This window comes from Rousettus aegyptiacus, unplaced genomic scaffold, assembly GCF_014176215.1.
Source record: "Rousettus aegyptiacus isolate mRouAeg1 unplaced genomic scaffold, mRouAeg1.p scaffold_m13_p_2, whole genome shotgun sequence".
NCBI lineage: Eukaryota > Metazoa > Chordata > Mammalia > Chiroptera > Pteropodidae > Rousettus > Rousettus aegyptiacus.
Window position 1 is genome coordinate 45,382,439 of NW_023416295.1, and position 21,494 is coordinate 45,403,932.

The 21,494-nt window shown below is 33.8% G+C and overlaps 1 protein-coding gene across 2 annotated transcripts in view; it reads left to right on the forward strand.

Annotated features, from left to right (window-relative positions):
* The window catches only part of CHN1 (chimerin 1), a 146,942-nt gene that overhangs the window by 15,251 nt on the left and 110,197 nt on the right, over positions 1 to 21,494 (forward strand). For both annotated transcript variants that reach the window (XM_016134705.2, XM_016134714.2), the window contains exon 2: positions 17,793 to 17,831. In XM_016134705.2, the coding sequence (XP_015990191.2) occupies positions 17,793 to 17,831 (39 nt within the window). The remainder of the gene's footprint in view (positions 1 to 17,792; positions 17,832 to 21,494) is intronic.

Here is a 21,494-nt window from a genome sequence, read left to right on the forward strand (position 1 = left end):
ATTTCCAGGAAGCTCAACTCCTTAAAATTGTTGTGCTTTAACATTTTGAAAAGTGCTCATTTCTAGTATAGGTCCTAAGAGCCTTTATTGGAGATTTTAAGGTTATTTTGAAAACACTGGAATCTGTATAATAGTAAGGCTGCCTCATTTATTTCATTCACCTTTAACCACTTATTTTTAAAGAATATGTATGATTTATGGACATGTGGACTATATGCATAATTTCTAGACACTTAAAATACTGACACTTATAAGGACCTAGCCATTAGCAATTGTTCTAAAATAATTATTGTTTTCTATTTAAAACAATTTCTAATTATGAATGAGATTTAATAAGTGGAACAGTAATGAAAGGCAACAAGAATTTACCCACTATAATATGAACTCTACATTAGGCTTCCTTTTTATCCCTGTGTATTTAGTATTTAATTAATACCGTTTTACATGTTTACTGTTTACAGTAACATTATTGTTTGTAAAGGGAATTATATGGAAATTATGTTGAGGTTGATAAAGAAAGTTTCATATTTGTTTATTGTTTGGTGAAATCCTGTTCATAGTTTTAATGGAAAGAGCTACATCCATAGAAGACCGAGACAGGAAAGTATATCCATTAAAATTCAGAGTAAATTAGGTTTAGGTCTATAGAATAACAGAGGTCCAATTTTTCTCAGCCTCATCATTAACATGGTCAAGTAGCAAAATCAAAGGTGTATAATCCAATAAGGAGTAAAAGAAACTGTCAAAAACTAAGCCAGACTAGAAAAATCTAAATTGAAGTTTATAACCAGATATTTTAGATGGTTGTGAAAGTAATCATTTTTTCACCATTCATATGAAGGTTTGTGAAGAAAGGATCTATTATATTGAAGACAGAATCACGAAAGGTTTCTTTTTTAAAAAACAATTAATGTGTGCACTGGCAGCTAAGCTTGCATAGTAAATGCATACTGTGTGGGTAGGCTGCACATTGAAACCATCCTTTGTTAGCTTGCCCTTTTCTATATCAAGGGTTTAGTGTATTTGGTTTCAGGTTGCCATCATTTTCATCATACTCTTTTGCACAGGATCTCCTTTAAAAAGGCTTATAAAACAATCTCTTTAAAAGTTCAGTAATTTTCATCGAATTTATGTAATTGAGTTTAAGCTAAATTAGTTCCTGAGCTAAGAAACTTGGGGAGAAACATCAGTCAGAGAAATGTATCATGGGAGCAGAGGTAGGGGATGTACATGTAGCACACAGGGCTGATTCATCCACTGGCATCTTTGAATACTGAGATCTTAAGATTTTATCTTTAAAGTCCTTAGATTGTTTTTCCATTGGTAAATGCAGATTATGGCTTTAAATGTGCCCATTTTCATGAAAATGAAGTGTTTTTTGTGGGTCTTTTCCTTCATACCTTTAGGTAATGTAGACGTGTGTAATTGTCAAGAAAAAGGTTTGTCTTTTCAGTTCATCCACTGATTTTTTTTTTCCTGAAGTGTATGATTTCTGAGCTTGATTTTGGACTGAGATACATTTTACTCATTTCTTTTTCTAATCTCTAACTGTGCCATGTTAAATGTGTGTGTGTGGTGGGGACCTCCTTGAGATACTGCGGTTCATAACAAGCGCTGTTTGGGATAATTCCTTCACCTTACACTTGATCAGTAGAACTGTTGACATTCTACTAAGAACAGTAGACATGTGAAGAGCCATATTTATTCTTCAAGGATTTTTTAAAAAAGATAACAAAGAAAAATACATGATGTATAAGCCCATTTGATTAAATACAAAGATAAGTAAATAAGTAAAATATAGAAGGCATAAAATTGATGAATTATTACAAAAGGAACACACCTGTGTAACTACTTATTACTCAAGTCAAGGAACAGAACATTACCAGCATCTTAGGCAATCATTCCCCTTTGGAGCCTTCCCAGTCTCTAACCTCTTTCCTGCCCAGAGTTTATCATTATCCTGACATCTAACACTGTAGATTAATTTTGCCTGTTTTTTTTTTTTTTATAGATTTCTTTTCCTTTTTAGTGATGGTGATGAAATGCTCTTTTTTTCTCATTTTATTTTACTCTTTAGTAAAATCCAATTCAACAGAGTAAAATGCTTCTGAATCTCATGAAGGAAGGGGAATGTATGTATATGTGAAAAAACTGTATTTTTTAAAATATATTTTTAATTATAAATTTAGAAAAGAAATACAATATTCCTGGTATGTAACTGTCTATTTTCAACTGCTGAAAGCTATCAATAACAGGTAAAGCCTACAGGAAAAGTGACCTACATCAACTAACTTTACATTTGTTTTCACACTTGCTGCCAAAAGCAGAGGAGTATAAATGGGTAAGGTTAGGGATTGTTGGGGACATTTCTGGGTCTTAAAATGATAAAACCACAAGCCTGACATTTCTTTGAACTAAATGTTGCATCTTAAAAATTAGTGTGAATTTTAATATTCTACTTCATAATTTGTCTATTTTTAATATAATGTTATTCCATATCATCAGAAAAAAATTTACTATTGCTTTTCTTAGTTAATGGATAAAATGCTGATGAATTGAGCTGTCACTTTTGGAAAACTGCATTGAATTAGAGTGTTCAAACTCGTATAAATCTCTTAACACAGAGAGGAAGATTTTTTTTTTTTTTTTTTTTTTTAATTGCTTTGTGAGATATATTCAGGCCGTTATCAGGAGCACGTTGCTGAATAGCTTGGGCAATGAATATTTCCTTGCTTCACTTGGTGGGAGTTTCAGTAGTTGCATCATCTGCTGAGAAGTTACGTTGCTTTGTCATGTGAAAAACTGAAAGTCTCTTATTCACAAATCAACATCTTTTATTGTCTCAAAAAATATTCGTTAAAGGAATGTTTCCAGTAACAAAAGATAATGGTTCTGCCAATAACACAGTGCTTGATGGCCTTGATTCTGAGAACCTTTACATAATTTTATCTGTCATCTTTTAACTAAGTCTGGACATATGCCCATGAATTTGTTAGTTGATCTAAAAACTCTTGCTTTATCATCAAACATTTGCAAAAAAGAAATGTCTGCATAGATGTTTTATTATAAATGTACAAAGACCAGATTATTAGAATTCTTGTCTAGTTTGAAGCATAGTTTCCAATCAGTTGCTTAACTGGGTCTTTGAGCACATTGAAAGATGTCATTCGATAATGGTAACTTTCTCTGATTTTCCTTTATAGATTTCTTCCTTTTGTCAGATGTGGATTAGACTATATACAAATCACAAAATTTGGCCAATTTTTACATTCCAAGGTGATTCTGAAACTGAGTTTTGTGGAAGCTTAAGCAGTTTTTCAATTTGTAAATTAGCTTGAGCTCTTTATTGTTTCTAGCTAGGACACATTTTCTGTTTAGTGGTTTTTCTTTCAAAATTTACATGATTACAAATCACCAAAAGAGAAATAGGTATTTTTTATATAAGAAATATAAAGGTTTAGTTAGGTTCATTTGCTAGTTCACAACAGTTAATCCATTTTAAAAACCATTATTTTAGAACATCATGCTTTTTAGATGACAGCTGCTAATTATTACTGAGTCATTAGTTGTAGTTAAGGAAAAACATAGCATCCTAATCACCATTAGAAAACCAGGCATACCTCATTTCTTTTTTTAAAATCATTTGTATTTCCAAATGTACTTTAAGCTTAATTTCTCTTTTTAACCAATGATGTATGATCTCATTTGAAAACCATTTTAAAATCATAATAAATAAAAGCTGTGAAATTTCATATGTAAAAACAGAACTCTAGGTATTTGGCAGGAAATTGTATTGATATGTGGGAGTTTATGGGTCTTGATTTTCTTTTGTTTGTTTGTTTTGAGTTTTAAGTAAATAAATGGTTTGTTCTAACTCTTGTTGGCAGCTCCTTCTCCTTTCTTGGTGAACTAAAGATAGCAGAGGTGTTAGTCATTGTTACTAGCCTGTCTTTTTCTCAGAACATTAGCTTTTATTGTTCACTTAGACTTGACAACAACAATAATTTTCACAGACCTGGATAGTAAGTGGTGTTGACTTTTTGGGGGGGCTCAAAAGGGTTAATTTCTTGGGTGTGATAATGGTATGTGGTTGGGTAGGAGAATGTTTTTATTTTTAGGAATACATGCTGAATTGTTTATGAGTGAAGTTTTTTGATGCCTGCAACTTACTCTGAAATTGTTTTGGGGAGTGAATTTAGATGAAAAATACACTGACTGGTATTCCTGTACTATTCTTTCAACTTTTTCATAATTTTGGATATTTTCAAAATAAAAGATTTCAAAATCACAGAAATGAAAATTTGACTCTCAAATAGATTTTTTTTTTTTAAAAAAAGGAGAAGAACAATTCCCCTCATCCCCATATAGTTTCCTTTTAAAGGAAGTACTTGGATTTATAGCTTAAATATATATTTTTTATTGGTTTAGTTTGCTTCTGATTGTATCAGCATTTTACTGCTGAGCAATATAGGAGTAAAATAGTGAAATTAAAGTTATGCACGTGTTTGCCGTCAGAGGAATAAAATAGTGAAGTTAAAATTATGCATGTTTGCCATCAGAGGTTTTCTTAGAATTTTTTGTGCTTTCAGAAAGTATTCCATTTATCAATAAAATGCCTATGAATAAAATGACACTGGCCTATTAGGCAAGTGTCAGAGCAGTTAACCCCAGTGGGAGATCTAGCTTGTGTCAGTATGTTCCATGTTATTTTTATCATTTTTTATGGTCTGAAATCTGAAATGCAGGAGCATTTTCTTCAAAGTGACAGAAACATGTTTTATACTGAGAAGTCAAGTTTTCTGAAATTATTTCACATATATGTTATATGCATGAAAGAAACCAGGCTCATATATGTGTATGTATTGATAATATGAATGAAATTATATTACTTTATTTTTGAGAATTTCATTGTGGCTGGGAAAACATTTACTACTAGCATATTTGCACTGACTTTCAAGAGTATACTAAATATTTAAAAGTTTATGAGAAAATAGTATTTGATCTGATTGTCACTTGTGAACTGTAAAAATCTATTTTTATTATGGTACATTAAACAAGGACATTTTGGAAAACTCTTTAAAGTGTGGCACTACTAGTAGTCCTCACTTATCCACAGTTTCAGTTACTCATGGTCAACTGTGGTCCAGAAATAGTGATAGGAAAATATTAGTAATAAGCAATTCTTAAATTTCAAATTGTGCGCTGGTCTGAGTGGCATGGTGAAATCCCGAGTCGCCCTGCTCCCTCCTGCCCAGGACGTGGACCCTTCCTTTGTCCAATGCCTCCTCGCTCTATATGCTGCCCACCTGGGAGTCACTTAGTGGCCATCTCTGTTGTCAGATTGACTGTCGCAGAATCATGGTGCCTGAGTTCAAGTACCTCTTATTTTACTTAATAAAGCCACATTAAAATAACTTTTATTATAGTATATTATTATAATTGTTATATTTTATAATTAGTTATTGTTGTTAATCTCTTACTGTGTCTCCTTTATAAATTAAACTTTATCATAGGGTTTGATACTGTCCTCGATTTCAGGCATCTACTGTGAGTCTTGAAATAAATCCTCCATAGATAAAGAGAGACTACTGTATCTTGAGAAACTTCTAGGTATTCTGTTCATTGCCCATTAGAGCTGGTAGGAAGTTACTGAGTTCTAGCTATGTTTGTATAAGAGTTCCCTTTTACTGCTGTAATTTATACATTTCTTCATAAGAATCAAGCATGGGGCACAGTAGAAAAAGTTATATGTGTGTGTATGTATTACACATGATGTGTATATGAAATTATCACATATACACATATTGTCATATACATCATATGTTTTCATATATATAATTGTCATGTGCATGGGGGTTGAAATCATAACATAAATGTTGGCTGGAATCAAGTTGGACAATTTTGGCTTCACATCAAGTAACACTTTTTTGTTCAACCGTTTGCCATTCATGCTACGGAAAATGTGCAGTAGCTTAGGAAATGCTCATTGCAGAGTGACAAAAAGGAATGCTATTCTGTTAATGGCTTAGGTTATGACATCTTACATGTTCTGAATACTGTCTATGAAAATCTTGCTAGTGACATCTACATTTCTTTCTGTAGAAATTTCTTTTTAGTACCTCAAGAATCAAGTTAAAAAAACCTTTTTTTTTTACTACTAATAACAGTTAATATTAATTTGTCCAATTGACTTGCTCAGGGCCAGACTCACAGTAAGTTCTAGTAGAGTCAGGTTTCCAGCCCCCAGAGCCCACACTTGTACCACTACCCCTCACACCAAAGCTAGTTGCACAAAGTGAGGTGCATCTTCCTAGTCTGTAACGGACCTCCACTAGGCTGGCAGACAATGTATACTTCCTCTTATTCCTAAGCACGAGCGGTGAAGTGCCCAGGTATCTCTGTTCTTTTGCATGTTTGATATGTTCATAGACAAATATCCTGGAACATGGTTTCAGTCATTAATTTTCCTCACCCTGATAGATATATTGTCAGCTTCTGTAGGTTTCTGCCCTACCTAAAAAAATTTTATTTTGCCTTGAGCGGCCTAAGTTGGTTCATTGCTGCCATGCAAGAAGACCACAGTGCTCTGTGGAATCTAAAACACTAATCACTGTGTTTCATATGCTTGTTTTCTGTTTTATGATCTAGCAAAATGTTGAGTCACTATAGTTCTGTACACCATATGTTGAAGCATGGGCTGTGTAGGAAGGAAGCATAGTGATTGGACAGCAGCCCACTCAACTCTAGAAAATGCCAGTGAGCATAGTCCTTATCCTGCATTTCCTTTCTAATCTTAGACTCCTACTTAGATGACCCCTTGTAGAAGAATTTGTGGTTGAGGAACAAAGGGATTCAGGGCAAAAATATTGTTAAGGGTAATCCTGGGTCACTAGTGAAGCCATAAAAGCTCTCATAATTTTCTTTTTATGTTCACTGACATTAAGTGAAGATAGAAGACTAGAGAAGATCAGTTATCATCCCTTGTATGCCAGGAACTTTTCAGGATCTCCCTCACCCAGAATTTCAAGAATATGTTTGTAAATTCATTTTTCCCCATTGCCGTGGATATGATGAACACTTAGAGGTTGTATTTTTTCTATTTCTGGTCTTCATATGCATATCAGAATCAGAATTTTTCAAATCCTCTCTCTGATAGGATTATATAGCTTAATTCCTCACAGTCTCAACACTGAAAACATTACATATACGTGAACACTAACTTGCTTTTATGGCCTGCCTCACTCCTAATAGAGTAAAAACAGTTCCAAAATTCCACTTTACTTTCTTCGCCTTCACTTCCATGGTTTGAATGCTGCATTGCTAAAACTAAGGCGACCGCTCTGCCACTCACTTCACCTACTTTTTGTTTTTCCAATCTAGGTCATTCATTTTGTAATCATTCCTAACAAATGATTCATGGTTTAAATATTAGAGGGGGTAGAAAATTCAAGAGTGTAGGAAGTATGTCTGCATATTTAAGCAGGAATTGTTAGCTTAGAAAATTGGAAGTCAGGAAGAGATTACTGTGCTTATGGGACTCTTTCATAAAATGTACACAATAAGTGTCCTCTTGTCACTAATTTCATTGGCATGATGCTGCTTCAGAATATTACCCTATTGCAGGCCTGTAAGGAGGCACTTCTTGGAGTTGATAGATTTAATGCAGTGGAAACTCTCTTTGGAAGTGGGAACTAGAGAATATCCTAAACATCTTGTGGGGAGGGTTATACTCAAGCTTGAGCTACAGGGAAACCAACAGTAGCAGGAGGACTTAAATAGCATCATGAGTGAACCCGATCATAAGGATTCCAGCTCATCTCTACGGTCCTTGGGTCTTGGTGCCCTCGCATTGTTTTGTGTTGAGCACCAGCAGTTTTACCTGTCACAGCTTTCGCATCACTAGTGCAGATGTCAATCCAGTGAACAAGACAAATACTTTCTTAGAATAATTATGAAAATTGTTTTGACCTTGTGTATCCACTGAAAGTCTCAATGATTCACAAACCACATTGAGAATTACTGTTTTCGGCATTAAGGATACAGTAGTGTGAAAAACAGACAGAAACATCTCCACCCTCATGAAGTTTACAGTCTAGTGGGATGAGACAAAAAAAAAACAACATAATTTGGTAAAATGTTAGTATTTTAGATAAAATGACAGCTAATGGGAACACAGGGAATACGAATTGTGAGGGAAGGTGACTTTTGAGTAAATAACTGGAGCAGTTAAGGGAATCAGTCACAGAGGTACCTGGGGGGAAGAACATTCCAGTCCAAGGGAACAGTTAGGTGGAAGGTTTCTCATATGTTTGATGAATGGCAAGAAAACCAAAGAGACTGAAAAAGAGTGGGCAAAGGGGAGAGAAGTAGGAAATGAACTCTGCAAGATGAGGACAGATCATCTAAGGTCTTGTATGTCAGTGCTTCAGAAAAGTCAGGTGCTTTCACATCACCCGGGGATCTTGTGAAAATGCAGATTCTGATTCATGGATGGGAGTTGGGTCCTGCAATTCTGCATTTCTAACAAATTACTAGGTGATGTCAACGTTGTGGTCCTTTTTGAATAGTGATCTTGTAGGCAATGTTAAAGAGTTTGGCTTTTATTCTTATTGACGCAGGAAGCCATTGGAGAGAGTCTAGCAGAAGAGTATCATGTTCAGCCATAAATATTAACAATGCTATCAGGTCTATAATCCCTCATCCAAAAGCCTTGCTAAAAGATGTGGAATTCAGAATTTTTTAGATTTTAGAAAGGTAATATATTTCTCATATGTAGTATATTTTATAAAACCTCAGCAGTCTATCACTCTAATCACATGTTATTATTTCTGCAGTGAAACAAATAGTCACATTCTATGGAATAAATAAAGACTAAATATTCTCACATTCATTCAGGTGATGTTTTTACCATCAAATGAATTACAGAGCATTTAAAAAATATTTTCAGGTTTAGGTCAGACCAGAGTTTGCTGCCAAACGAATTACAAAAGTACTTTTACTTTTAAAGCATTTGGATGTAGGAATTAAGAAAAGATGGGCCTTTGTTACTGTTATACTTTCAGTTAGTTGCTCCTCATGTCCCCAGACTGCAGCAACTTCTTTAGGACAAATAAGTCTGTTACATGTTCATTATACGCTTTGTTGGGTGCAACTGTCGGCAAGAGAAGACCACAACCTCAGATCTTTCATTCCCTGGATGCTGCTCTTAAAAGAAGAAAAATAGGTACCTATCAATTTGAAGCACAAGTTCTCATTTCCAAAGAATTTTTGCATCTTGGCAGCCTATACTGTCATGTGTGCAGTCCAAGCACAGTTAATTAAAACATGCTGAGCATTTTATTATACCTTGGGACAGTTAGCATGTGCTTAGAATTATCCAACTGTGCTCATTTGTGGTTGACACAATTTTACTTCTCTGTCTGACTCTGATTTCTTTCCTACATCTATGAGCTGCCTTAGTCTACATTCAGTTCCACATCTTGTAATCTAAAGCAAACTTCTTTGTGTTTTTCAGAATCCATTTTGTGGTGCGTGTATGTGTGTGTGTGAGAGAGGGGGAGAGAGAGAGAGAGAGGGAGAGAGGGAGAGAGGGAGAGAGGGAGAGAGAGAGACTGATTGGTTTTCCCAGAAAAATCCAGTTTAAAAGAAGTGCATTAGGAAGTTATGAAAAGAAGAGGAATGTTGTGATCTTTATCAGTACAGTCATGCCTCGGTATCTGCAGGGGGTTGGTTCTAGAACACTCTCCACCTCCCTGCGGACACCCAAATCTATGGATGCTCAAGTCTGTTATATAAAATGGCATAATATTTTCATATAAACTATGTATATCCTCCCATATACTTTAAATTATCTCTAGATTATGTATAATACCTAGTACAATGTAAATGCGCTATGGAAATAGTTATTATACTGTTTTGTTTAGGGAATAATGACAAGAAAAAAGTCCGTACATGTTTAGTACAGAGGCAGCCATCGTAAGCCCAACTACATAGTACACATCAACCACAATGTAACATTTAAAAAAGTATTTTAGATCTGCATTTGGTTGAATCTGCAGATACAGAACCCATGGATTCTGAGGGCCAACTATAATACTAAAAGAACCTTTATCTCTCTTTACCCAACACAGTTTTTCATTTAAGAGTTAGTATATCTTATTATCTGAATACCTGTCCTCCTGATAAAGCTGGAAAACACTGACTTTGAAGGATTGCTGTTTTAATGCTTGCTGGCAAAATAATAGGCCAACTCTCATCGTTGGGGAGTCTTTAACTATTCTGTGAATCTGTGTCAAAAAATAATGCATATTCTAATAAACACATTCTATCGTATACTTCTAAGCCTGAGAATATGGTGATAGATTACTTTTCCAAGGGCAAGGATCCAAGTGAGTCATTGCTACAAAATAAGATGGTGTATGGGAAATGCACGGGTTAGGAATAATTTGTCCCAAAGGATAAATAACGACATGGAGAAAAACATTGTTTGCAACTTTTCCTTTAAGAACAAGGAGGCTATATACTGTCTACTGAATGAGATGAGGGGGTTTGCAACAATTGAGTTATAGTTCTTAGGTAACTGACTAGGAAGATCTCCACTAAAAGTATAATTTTAGTTATTTTTCACAACTTTTATTTATAAAGAGTAAAAATTCTGCAAAGAGTTTTCATGTTACATTTTTGATATCTATAACTACAAGTGCTCTGGTTGGTTAAAAGTCTACATTGCTAGGTTTGGAAAAAGTGTTCATCAGGTATATTCTTTTGTTTGTGTGTGGTGAAATATATATACTATATGGTATATTCTTTTAAGGATGAATTTAAGGACTTCATAAAAATTAATTCATTGCAGTTTAATTGTAGACATGGGAGATGGAGAGAAACCAAGCAGAAGGGTATACTTTATTGCTATTGTGTTGTGTGTATTCTATTTTTTGTGGTAGAGGGTTTTAGGAAATTCATCATGCTATTAAAGGTGAATTCTTTCACTTAGCTAACAGAATCCTAATGGGAGCCATTTGGGAATGTTGAGATGTTATTGAGAGGCTTGACTAGCAGAAGCTAAATCTCTTCTTAGTGTTCTCTGTTGGAAAACTTGTGGTTAAATGGGCTTGTCTGAGAACTTTTCTGTTAATATGACAGACAACATGTTAGGATAAACAGCAAAAATTACCAGATCCTTTAGAGAGAAAACCTCAGAGAGATAGGATTTGTCTAGAAGAAAAAAATAGTGAGTTGGAAATAATGATAACCCATACCTTTGAACTGAGTTGAATGACTCAGTTTCTTGCATAGCTTTTTGTTACCAAGAGTCCAGTGAAAAGATCTGGGTAAGCAGAAGGAGTTTGTGTAGTCTGCTTGCTATGTCTGCCAAGCTGGTTGGAGGAAACATTGCTTAGGTCTTTAATAAAAGGTGAAGTGAAGCTTGAGTTTGAAAAAGCAGAGGTTTCTAAGTTTAGTTCACATTTCATTTAGGAGGCTTTGTTAGCCCAAGTCTGTATGAAGAGTTGAGCGCCACATTTACAAAATGCTTGTTTTTGGAGATCTCTGTTGAAATTTAATGTGAGCCCTGTAGTTGCACAGTCTGGGAAGTTTTTTTCCATGTACTAACAGTTCTGGGTCATTATTCTCTGAAGACTTAAAAACGATTATCTTTGATTTTAAAAATAGTTTATTTCAGTCAGAATTGTATCATGACACATCAGTTCTCAACTCAGAACAGTTTTAAATGACTTCGTTTCTTCTAGGGGTGAATTTAACTGACCTGATTTGGCCATGACTTTGCAGAGTGAATTTTAATTATCTTAGTTGAAATGCTTACCTTCCACGTTTTGAAGCATTTTCTACAAAAGAGGTTTAGTCAGGATAGGAGGTATCTAGAAACTTAGCAAAACTCTTTTTTTTTTTTTTTATTTCCTTATTAGCTTAGAACTGTGTATGTTGTTATGAGCCTTGTAATTTTTACTGTGAATTTTTGTATTCCAAGAAATATATTTCTTTTAGAGTAAAAAGTTTGGTTGTTTGCTTTGTGACTCTTTCAGATATTAACTATGGTAATTATTTGGTATTTATTGTGAATTTTATGTCCTTTTAAAAGATTATAGTAAAATAGAGTTTTTTGGTCACAAGTATCTCATTATTTTGGCATGCCAAATTTGATATGGAAACAAAAAAGCAGCAGGTAGGAATTAATCATTAATGCCTTTCATTTCTGATTAAAGCAGGACAGGGAATCTCTTGCCTGTTGGTTGAAAGGTGAGTCTTCATTTGAAGGGAGGAAATGTTCTTTTTCGTGTCAGTAAATGCCATTTTTTTTACAGAAATCAGAATCGTTAATTTTCAAATCAAAGACAATCTGAAACAAACATGCTGTGAAACATTAATCATATAGTTTTTAAGTGCTCATGCATTATTAGTCTAAACCTCATTTAAAATGCAACTGTAGTCCTTTTTGAGAAAACCCATCATATTGTAAAAAAGTTGTAAAAACCTTTTTGGTTTGAGCCTAAAACAATAAACAGCTTAAATTTAACATTCTAGTCTGTTCTAGAATGGACTATCTTTTTTAAATAAAAAGTTAAGCAGGTTTAAATTTCAACAGAAACATATTGTTCTAAACCAAAGAATTCATAAGGCGTAACTACATAATACGTAAAACTATATAATAAAAATAAAACTTTTTGTTTTCAATAGATCTACTGGTTGTAAAAAGGATTTAATTGGAGAGAGCATAAAGATTTACTCAATCATACAATGTTTTAGGTTAATCTGAAAATTCAGAACTTTAGGGTATTTATGAATAGATTTAATCTTGTCAACCAATAAATGAACACTTTGAGTACTTCCCAAATAGCCCTAATAGTATAAATTATAATATAATGTCAGAGAAAGCCTAGTTAGTTATATTAAACTAAGGTTCTTTTAATCATAGCCTTAAAACACAGATAAGTATCTTGAGATTTTTAATATCTAAGGGAAAAATAAATGTCCTGGAAAATATTATTATTTAGAGAGCAAAGCAGCACAAAAAGAAATTATAGGCAAAAAAAGTTTAACACTAATCTTGCTTCAACTCTGTATCTCCGAGTTTATAAAAGCAAGGAAAAATTGGAATCATTCTTCATAAAAGTAAAATATGTGAAAGATTTCCTTGACTCAAAATTTCTAGCAATTAACCAAAAGTGAAAAAATTTAATTAAGAAACTGTTCGTTTTTCCATAGTGAATGCTTGCCATACAGCAGATTCAATTAGAACAGGAGAAGAAATAAATGAAGACCTCCACAAAGATTTTGAGGGAGAATCAAAGACTTTAGCAGAAGGTGGTGCTTTGTTATATATAAATTTGTCTCAAGGCTTGCAGTTGATTTTTAAGCCTCTCAGACTGGAAATATGATTTCTCTGGTAGTATATTTCAAGAATCCACTCAGACTAATTAGGACTTCCTGTGGGATTTGTTAAATGAGATTTTTTTCCTATCTGAATCAGTTTCCATTTTCCTCCCCTTACAAATAGTTAACTCTTAACTTTTTGTTTTTATAATTTTTTTCTCCTTGGTGCAAATGTAATGTATTTATTGTATAATTTTTTTTTTAAATGACATAGCTATATAACAAAAATAAAAATCACCCTCTGGAGAAGCCTTTCTCCTCCTGGTTCTGGGAGAGAATAATACCCCAATGACCTTGGGCATGTAATAAGTTAACTTCTCTCCTTACAATGTGCATACGCATCGACTTGGTCTTTGCTTTTCATATGGTTTGCTGGTCTCATTTTTTTCTTTTGTTTTCCTGAATTTATTTGTTTAGATTTTGCTTAGAATCACAGAAGAGAAGGTCTCATACCGAACCTGTCTTCTTACTCTCCCACTTGCGTAGACGTAGAGCTGTCTCTCCACCTTCCCGGTCTACCGCCCGGTTTTTTTTGAGCCTATTGCTTTCTTCTTCCTCTGAGTCATGCTCCATCACTTCTGCTTGCCGTTTCTTCCACCTTTGGCTTTTCTGCTGCCTGGCTTGTTTTCTCTCACTCTTGAGAACTGAGCTGGGTCTGACTACGGTATTCTCAGACATCTGAATACAAAATAAGTACAAAGCAGAGAAAACGCGTGGTGTATTACTTATGAATGATCCTTGGACAGCTCAAGCTTTCCTCAACGTGTCTTTTATTTCGGCCACTCTGCATTATTTGCTGCTCTTCAAATACTTCCAGAACTTTCTTGTTTCTGTGCACTTATTCAGTGTGTTTCCCCTGTTTATAATGTTCTTTCTCTCTTATTTCCAATCTCCTTCCCTTAAACTTTTTCTTCAGAGCCCTTGTCAGATAATACCACCTCTGGTTTGTCTTTCTTGACACTGGCCAAAAGTGGTTCCTTCTTTTTTCCCATTCCTTCATCAACTCAGCAAATACTTACTGGGGAGCTATTCTTGCCAGGCATTTTGACAACAGGATGGTTTGTAAAACTCTCATTGTGTATAAGAGTATTATGTATTACTTCTATTATATTACCTTATTTGTAAATAATAATATCCATCTTATTTTCCTTACTGCCTTTGAAGGCATAAACTATGTCTGGACCCATCTTGTAATGGATACTCTTACCCAGAGAAGGTGTTTAATATGTATTTATAGAATGAATGGAACTTTCTGATTGTCTTAATATCTCTGTATGCCAGCAAAACTTTGGTATTTTCATTTTTATTTACGTTTATTTTTATTTTTGTTGAAGTTTAATCCACATGCAGAAAAGTGTATGTGTAACTATAGAGCCTAATGAGTCTAGGGATGCAACCAGCACCCCGACTGAGAAACAGCAGAGCAGCAGGAGCCTAGAAACCCCTGGCGTGTTGCCTTCCAGTTGCTGTGCCCCTTCCTCACAAGGGCAACCACTGCCGACTTTTTGCCTGTTTTTATACTTCATATAAATTCAATCATACGGTATATATTTATTTATGTATTCTTTCTTGGGATTGACATTATAGGTTGATCCATATTGTTGAGTGAAGTTCTGGTTATAGATCATTTAGTCTCTTTGCTGCATGTAGTACATGGTGAGAATATATCACAATTTATTCATTCTATTGCTAATGAGCATTTGAGGGAGTGTCCAGGTTTTGGCCACTATAGATAGTGCTGCTAATAATATTGTAGTACATGTCATTTGGTGAATGTATGTATTTCTTTAGGGTATGAAATTGCCCAGGAATGAAATTGCTGGACCATAGGTATGCATAAGTTTAGCATAAGTAGATACTGCTAGTTTTCCAAAGTGTGTGTTTTCATTTAAAGTGCCATTAGTTAAAGGATGATTGTTTTACATCCTCTAACTTTGGTATTTTTATAAAATTATCTTTTATGTACATATGAAAAGTATTACTAATACTTAAAGGCAATGGAGAAAATCTTTTAATGGATTTTGTGGATGTATACTTAAACACTCATTCATACCATACTAAGACTATTTTAAGCAATTATCCTTGAGTTTTTTAAGATGAGCTGTCCCCGAGTTATAGGTTATGTGGCTGTCATTCTCTATTATGCTTTAGTGGAAGTCTGTCACACTTATATGGTAGGTCTGGGTGGATTTTCTGACAGAATCAAAAAGGGGCGATGAGAGCCCTTGAGACCTCCGCTGAAGACAAATCATAGACATTTGGTGCTCATTGGCCCTTCCTTTGAACAAGCTGAAAGAATTTTGAACTGCTGAATTCATGATTCCCTTTTTTCTTTGTGAACTTTTGCATTTCTTCTGTAGATGAGATGTATGTTTCCCCACCTTATACCCCATATCCTAGCATGGCTTAAAGCAGTTGTTCTCCTAGGGGTCCCCAGATTTTTTCAGTTTTCACAAAGTTAAACTATTTTAATAATAATAAGACATTATATGCCTTTTCACACTCATTCTTTCACAAGTGTCTACTTTAACTTTCCAGAAGGTACATTGCATGTGATATCACAACAGATTAAATGCAGAAGCAGGTATGAGAATCTGGCTGTCTTCACTTACACCAGACATTAAAGAGGTTTTCAAAATGTAAAGCAAATTTTTTGTTTTGAAAAGTGAAATTATTTTTCATAAATGTATTATATATTAATTTTATATATAATTAATTTTAAAATAAATAACTTGTTCTCAGTTTTAATTTCTAATATGGTTAATATTAATAGATATTAAAAGCTCTTTATAATCCAGACTTTTGAAATATTGTCAGTGTGCTGTCTGGTGATCTAAGTGCAAGAAGGCTGTGATGTATCTTACAGAGAAAATACATGTGTTAGATAAGCATCATTGAGGCATGAGTTACAGTGCTATTGGCTGTGTGTTCAGTGTTAATAAATCACCAATATATACTAAGTAAGGTATCTTTAAACAGAAACACACATAAAACAAGTTTATGTATTGATTGATTGGTTGATGAAAATGTTGTGACCAGAGGCTCATAGGAACCTAACCTTATGTTTCCCCTGAGAGCAGTGTTTCAGGATTCAGTAATTGTGTTCGAAGTGACTTTATAGAATATAACTACCATGAATAAGAAGAGTCAACTTTATTTACTGCATTACTTCATTCAGTATTTGTTTATTCATGTAATCTTTTATTCATTCTTTAAGAAAACATATTTGAACACTTCTACTAGGTGCCAAGCAACTTCCACATGACTGCACTTTCCCTTTCGTGTTATTATGCTCACTAGTAGAAGTCTCGCTATAGCCCTCTGACTCAAAGTATTTGTGCGATTTATGATAACACATCATAAATGAAGTGTGAAATTGCATTTAAAGGTTGGGAAGTTGGGGACTGAATGTTTTGCGTCTATGACCATTTTTTACTTTAACTACATATGCTAGATTCAGTCTTCTCAATAAACTTTCCTGGAATTGTTTTGCCTCCTTGGAGACCAAGATTTTTAGCATCAGATTCCTTAATGAGTTCATGTTGGATGCCAGCAGAGCTAGGTGATGTGGCTTGCCCACCTTTCCACACGAAAATGCTGTGTGCTGGTTTGGCTACATAATCTTGCAGGCAGAACTTATGGCTGACGAAATAATTCCTCTGCTATGCTTTACTGATGAGAAGGCAGACCAGACTGGCCCCTCTCCTTTTTCTAATTCTTCCATCTTGCTCATATGTTTGTATTTCCACCTCCTTCCATTGCCTCTTCACACTGTCTCCTACATCTGCACTCAAGCAGAGGGAGGGGAAATGGAATAGAAGAGCAGATGTTTGCCTCATGTTCTTTGTGGCTCCCTAGATAGGCTCTCTTCCATTGACGTGTTCTTCATTTCCTGGTTTTGATTGTCCAGAATGTATGAGGACTAAGTGCTGTACCTTGCTGCTCTTTTCTCCTGATGTTAGTAAAATCAGTTACACTGAAAATCCTCCATATGTAATGTGGGGAATTATAGAAATACCTTTGTGAGGATTCAAATTGTTATCTGCTCAGTTTGAAAAAGAAAAATTCTAATGACTTCAGGAATCTTCAGTGAAATAATCATAGAATTAAGCTCAAAGAAACAAAGACATCGTTGACCATTATTAACTCAGTAATTGTAAGAAATGAGTGCCAGCAATAAAAATTAACCTTGATATTTTTATATGCTAAGTAGTTAAATACAGTAACTTTCTTTGAACATCTTTGAAATTGTCCTTCAAGAAAGTGAGGAACATGACTAAAACCTTTGAATGCCCCTTAATTCCTGGCACAATGCTTTGGGCAAGTAGACCTCAATAAATACTAAAATATCTTCCTTGAGATATAAATATTCACTAATGTTAATTTGATGTTTATTTTTTCAGATACAGATGAATATAGACCTCCTGTTTGGAAATCGTACTGTAAGTACACAGATTTTAAATTGGGTGGGTTATAGTGTTTTATAGGGTAATATAAAAATATTACAATCAGTAGGTATGAAAAGTCATTCCATTTTGTACCCATTATTTTGAAAAATTGATTCACAACAGGATTTGGGAATATCATAGAAGTAATTGTGTGGACAAAGGAGGGTTTCTACAATGTCTGTATATGGTTTCATGTCTGGAATGCATGTCATCCCTTTGAGCTCGCATGGAATTCCATACCATGTTGACAATAGCTGATAAGTGCAAGGAGAAGCTAACCGAGAATTCATACTATCTAATTATTCTCATATCCTGATTCTTTATATGAAGAAGAAGTATATCAGTGATAATATACTCGATAGAGTAGAAAAAAAGAAGCAAAAGAAGGTAGTCTTCTTTTGTTTAGAAATTCCCCTCGCAGATATAAGAGACATTTGCATTCTGTATTGCTCTTTAAACTTTGCAGTAGAATAAAAATTTCTTCAAGAGGTTAAGTTGTTAGTCCTTTTTCTTTTCTTCCTTGTTTCCTAGGAAATATTATTTCATCAAGTGAAAAATATTTCAGATTTTTAAGAAGTGGAAATAGGGTTAATCAAAGGAGTTATAAAATTCATGAATGCACTATTGTAGAAACCAGTACTATAAGCTTTTGTCTGTTGTCTATAGACTTGAATAAGCAGCTTTAAGAAACCTGCACTTTAAATATATATTATTAACATCTTGTAGATGTTGAGTTATTCTAAATTTTGATATTTGTAAGCTTCTGAAATTTGCTGACTGAGGGAGCAGCAAACAGATTCTTGTTAGTTTTATGTTCCCAGAACAACACAAGAGTTTTTTTGTTTGTTTTTGTTTTTAATAAGTTGCTACTTTGAACTATCTATAGTAAGCAAAATATGAACAATTTCAAAAAAAATATTGCTATAGATGCATTTTTTCCTCCCTCGCTGCCTTTTTGTTTCTGGGGAGTATAGTTCAAAGAATGTATAAAAATGACTAATGTTCTTTACCTCCGGAAGATTTTGTCTCATAATCTCATTGGCAGGAAGCCTATTTAAAATTTTCTGCATTTTCTGGTTTTCAATTTATCTTTGTTTTCTTTGCTCTGACTTGTGCCTTGCACATTTTATATGTAAAAGCATTTATGAAGCCTCAGACTGTTATTGAATCATGCTAGTGATTTTTTTTCCCCCTGAAGAATATTGATAACTAAATGTATGTATAGTTTGCATTTTCTGTATCTTCATATGTCTTACTGTAGCTACCATTTGTCTTTAAAAATGGCCTATTTCTACATGTGGTGAGAATACTGCAGCTGTGTTTTATAGTTTCTTTTAGTGACTTCAGTGCCTGAGCATCCTTCTGTCATCATTTTAATAGTAGAAACTGGGAGGCAATTATTTGTCTTCTGACCATCAAATGAAAAAAATTTTCCACTTCAAGGAAATTATATGATTAAACTGTGCTAAAGCCAAGTGGAAAAATTCATTTTTAAAATTGGTCATTTGAATTTTTCTCATAAAATGATGTGTTGTCTTCTAAGAATTTGAATATATACAAATTTTAACTAATAAGGAAACATGGAAAGATTGCACTTAACATTGAAGTAATTGTTATGATGATCATACAGACTGTTGAATGTGTTTGTCAAAATTATGATCTTAGAAAAAAATTGTGATCTAGGTTGAATTTTTTTAATCTGCTTTTTGTTTTGTCTTGCCACCCTCAGGCAATTTTACAGTTTATATTTAGTTACCTATAAATAATCTCCAGTAAGGTATTTCTTTAATAGTACCTTAAGAAGTTATCTGTCCAGGCACTTGTGCATTTTGAAAGGAAATATTTTAAAGACTGACAAGCCTGTGACATCTTATTTCATGAATAGAGACTAGAATTTTAAGTAACTGGGGTAGTAGGCCCTGCCAGGTACCCTTAGTAATTAAGCCATGACATTTTGTTTAATTCTGAGGTCAGACCTATGTATATATCTTGTTTAGAGTTGATAACTGACAATAAATTCTACGACAGTCTTTGGGACTGATAAACCAGATTGCATTCATCATTTTTTTTTTCTGTGATGTGAATTAAATTTTAGTAATTAAAATTTTTTTCTCAAAATGGTAATAAATTCTAGATGTATTGAGATTTTTTAAAAGTGAGGTATATCAATCCATGTAATGAGATAAAAGCTGAATGAAAAACTGTTCATAATGTTTTGATAACATCTATCTGTATTACATCTATAAAACTAAAGGGAGCAGTTAAATTTTAATGTCAAAAGTTGGAACATTAGGGATTATTTTTTTTGTCTTTAGTGTGGCAGAATCTAAATAACTGCACATTGAGATTCTATGAGAAACTTATTTTCACTCTGGTTCTATAAGAAACTTACATGTTCATGCCTCTGTTCTGCTTTCCATTTTTGGTTTTGTTAAGCTTGTGAAAACGAAATTTTAAAACCTTACAAATACAAACCAGTGGGAAAATAGAATTAGCAAGAAGTCTTAAGTTGAGGACTCTTTTAAACAAATACAGTTTTGTTGCTTTTTGATACATATGCCTAAAGGGATTTTAGCAGCCATGTCAGGGGCCTAATAACATGTGATAAATGAGGTAAGTTAGCCAGGTGGGGACTGTGAGAACGTAGAGCATGGATGCCCTGTCTGCAGGGAGTAGCTAGGTCATAATCAGCTTCATTGTAGCCATTTCATCCAAAATTCTGGGTCCAGTGTTGGACCTGTCTTCTCTGATTTTTCAGGAGAAGCTGGAATTCTCTTCTGCGTTTGTTGTTGATGTTAAAAGTCTTAATTTTTAAAAGTTAAAAAGAAATTTAAATTTAGAATACAGCAAACCAAACACATGTGAGCCAGTTTTGACCTCAGGAGACCAACTTGTGATCTCTGAACTTGATTAAAAATGTATTGTCTCTAGGTACTGAGAAATTCATTAATTAGTATATAAGCATTGACACTTCTAAGGTAATCGAAAAATATTAAGTACTTTAATCATATATCTTCTTACTTAATAATTTAGCTATTCTTGGCGAATCAGTTAATGAGTGTGCAGTTTAAATTTCAGCTAAGTTTCAGTTTATAAATTACCAAAAATTTGAAATTGAGTAGGGCCTAATTAGTCTTTATTACTGTGTATAATTTTTAAATGGTCCTTTTGATGCTTGTTCCCTGAATTCATGTTGTATTCAGTTATCAATATCCAAATAAATAACATTTATTTAAAATTAGCCTTAAAGATAGACTAGCCAATAAGGAGGCATTTGTCTTAAAATTACTCCTCTCCATAAACAGAACTATACACTTTGAAACTAATAAAAACAAAGGTTGAAATTCTCATGTAACAGTATTGTCACTCTTTTTTTCATACTGGCTTATCTTAATGTTTGCTTACAGAATAGGTAACTATTACTGATGATAACCAGATACTATAGTACTTGTGCTTTGAATGAAAATCAACATTTTACTTTTTCTAGTAACTTCTAATGTTCTTCTTTACTAGCATTCAGTTCTCATAATTAAGTTTCCATAGGTGGCAGTACTTTCCAAAGAATTTTCTTGACAAAGGAAAACAACTCATCTTTTGAGAATTACATATCAGAACAGAAATGTGAACAGAAATGGGCCTGAAGAATCTTCTTTTTGC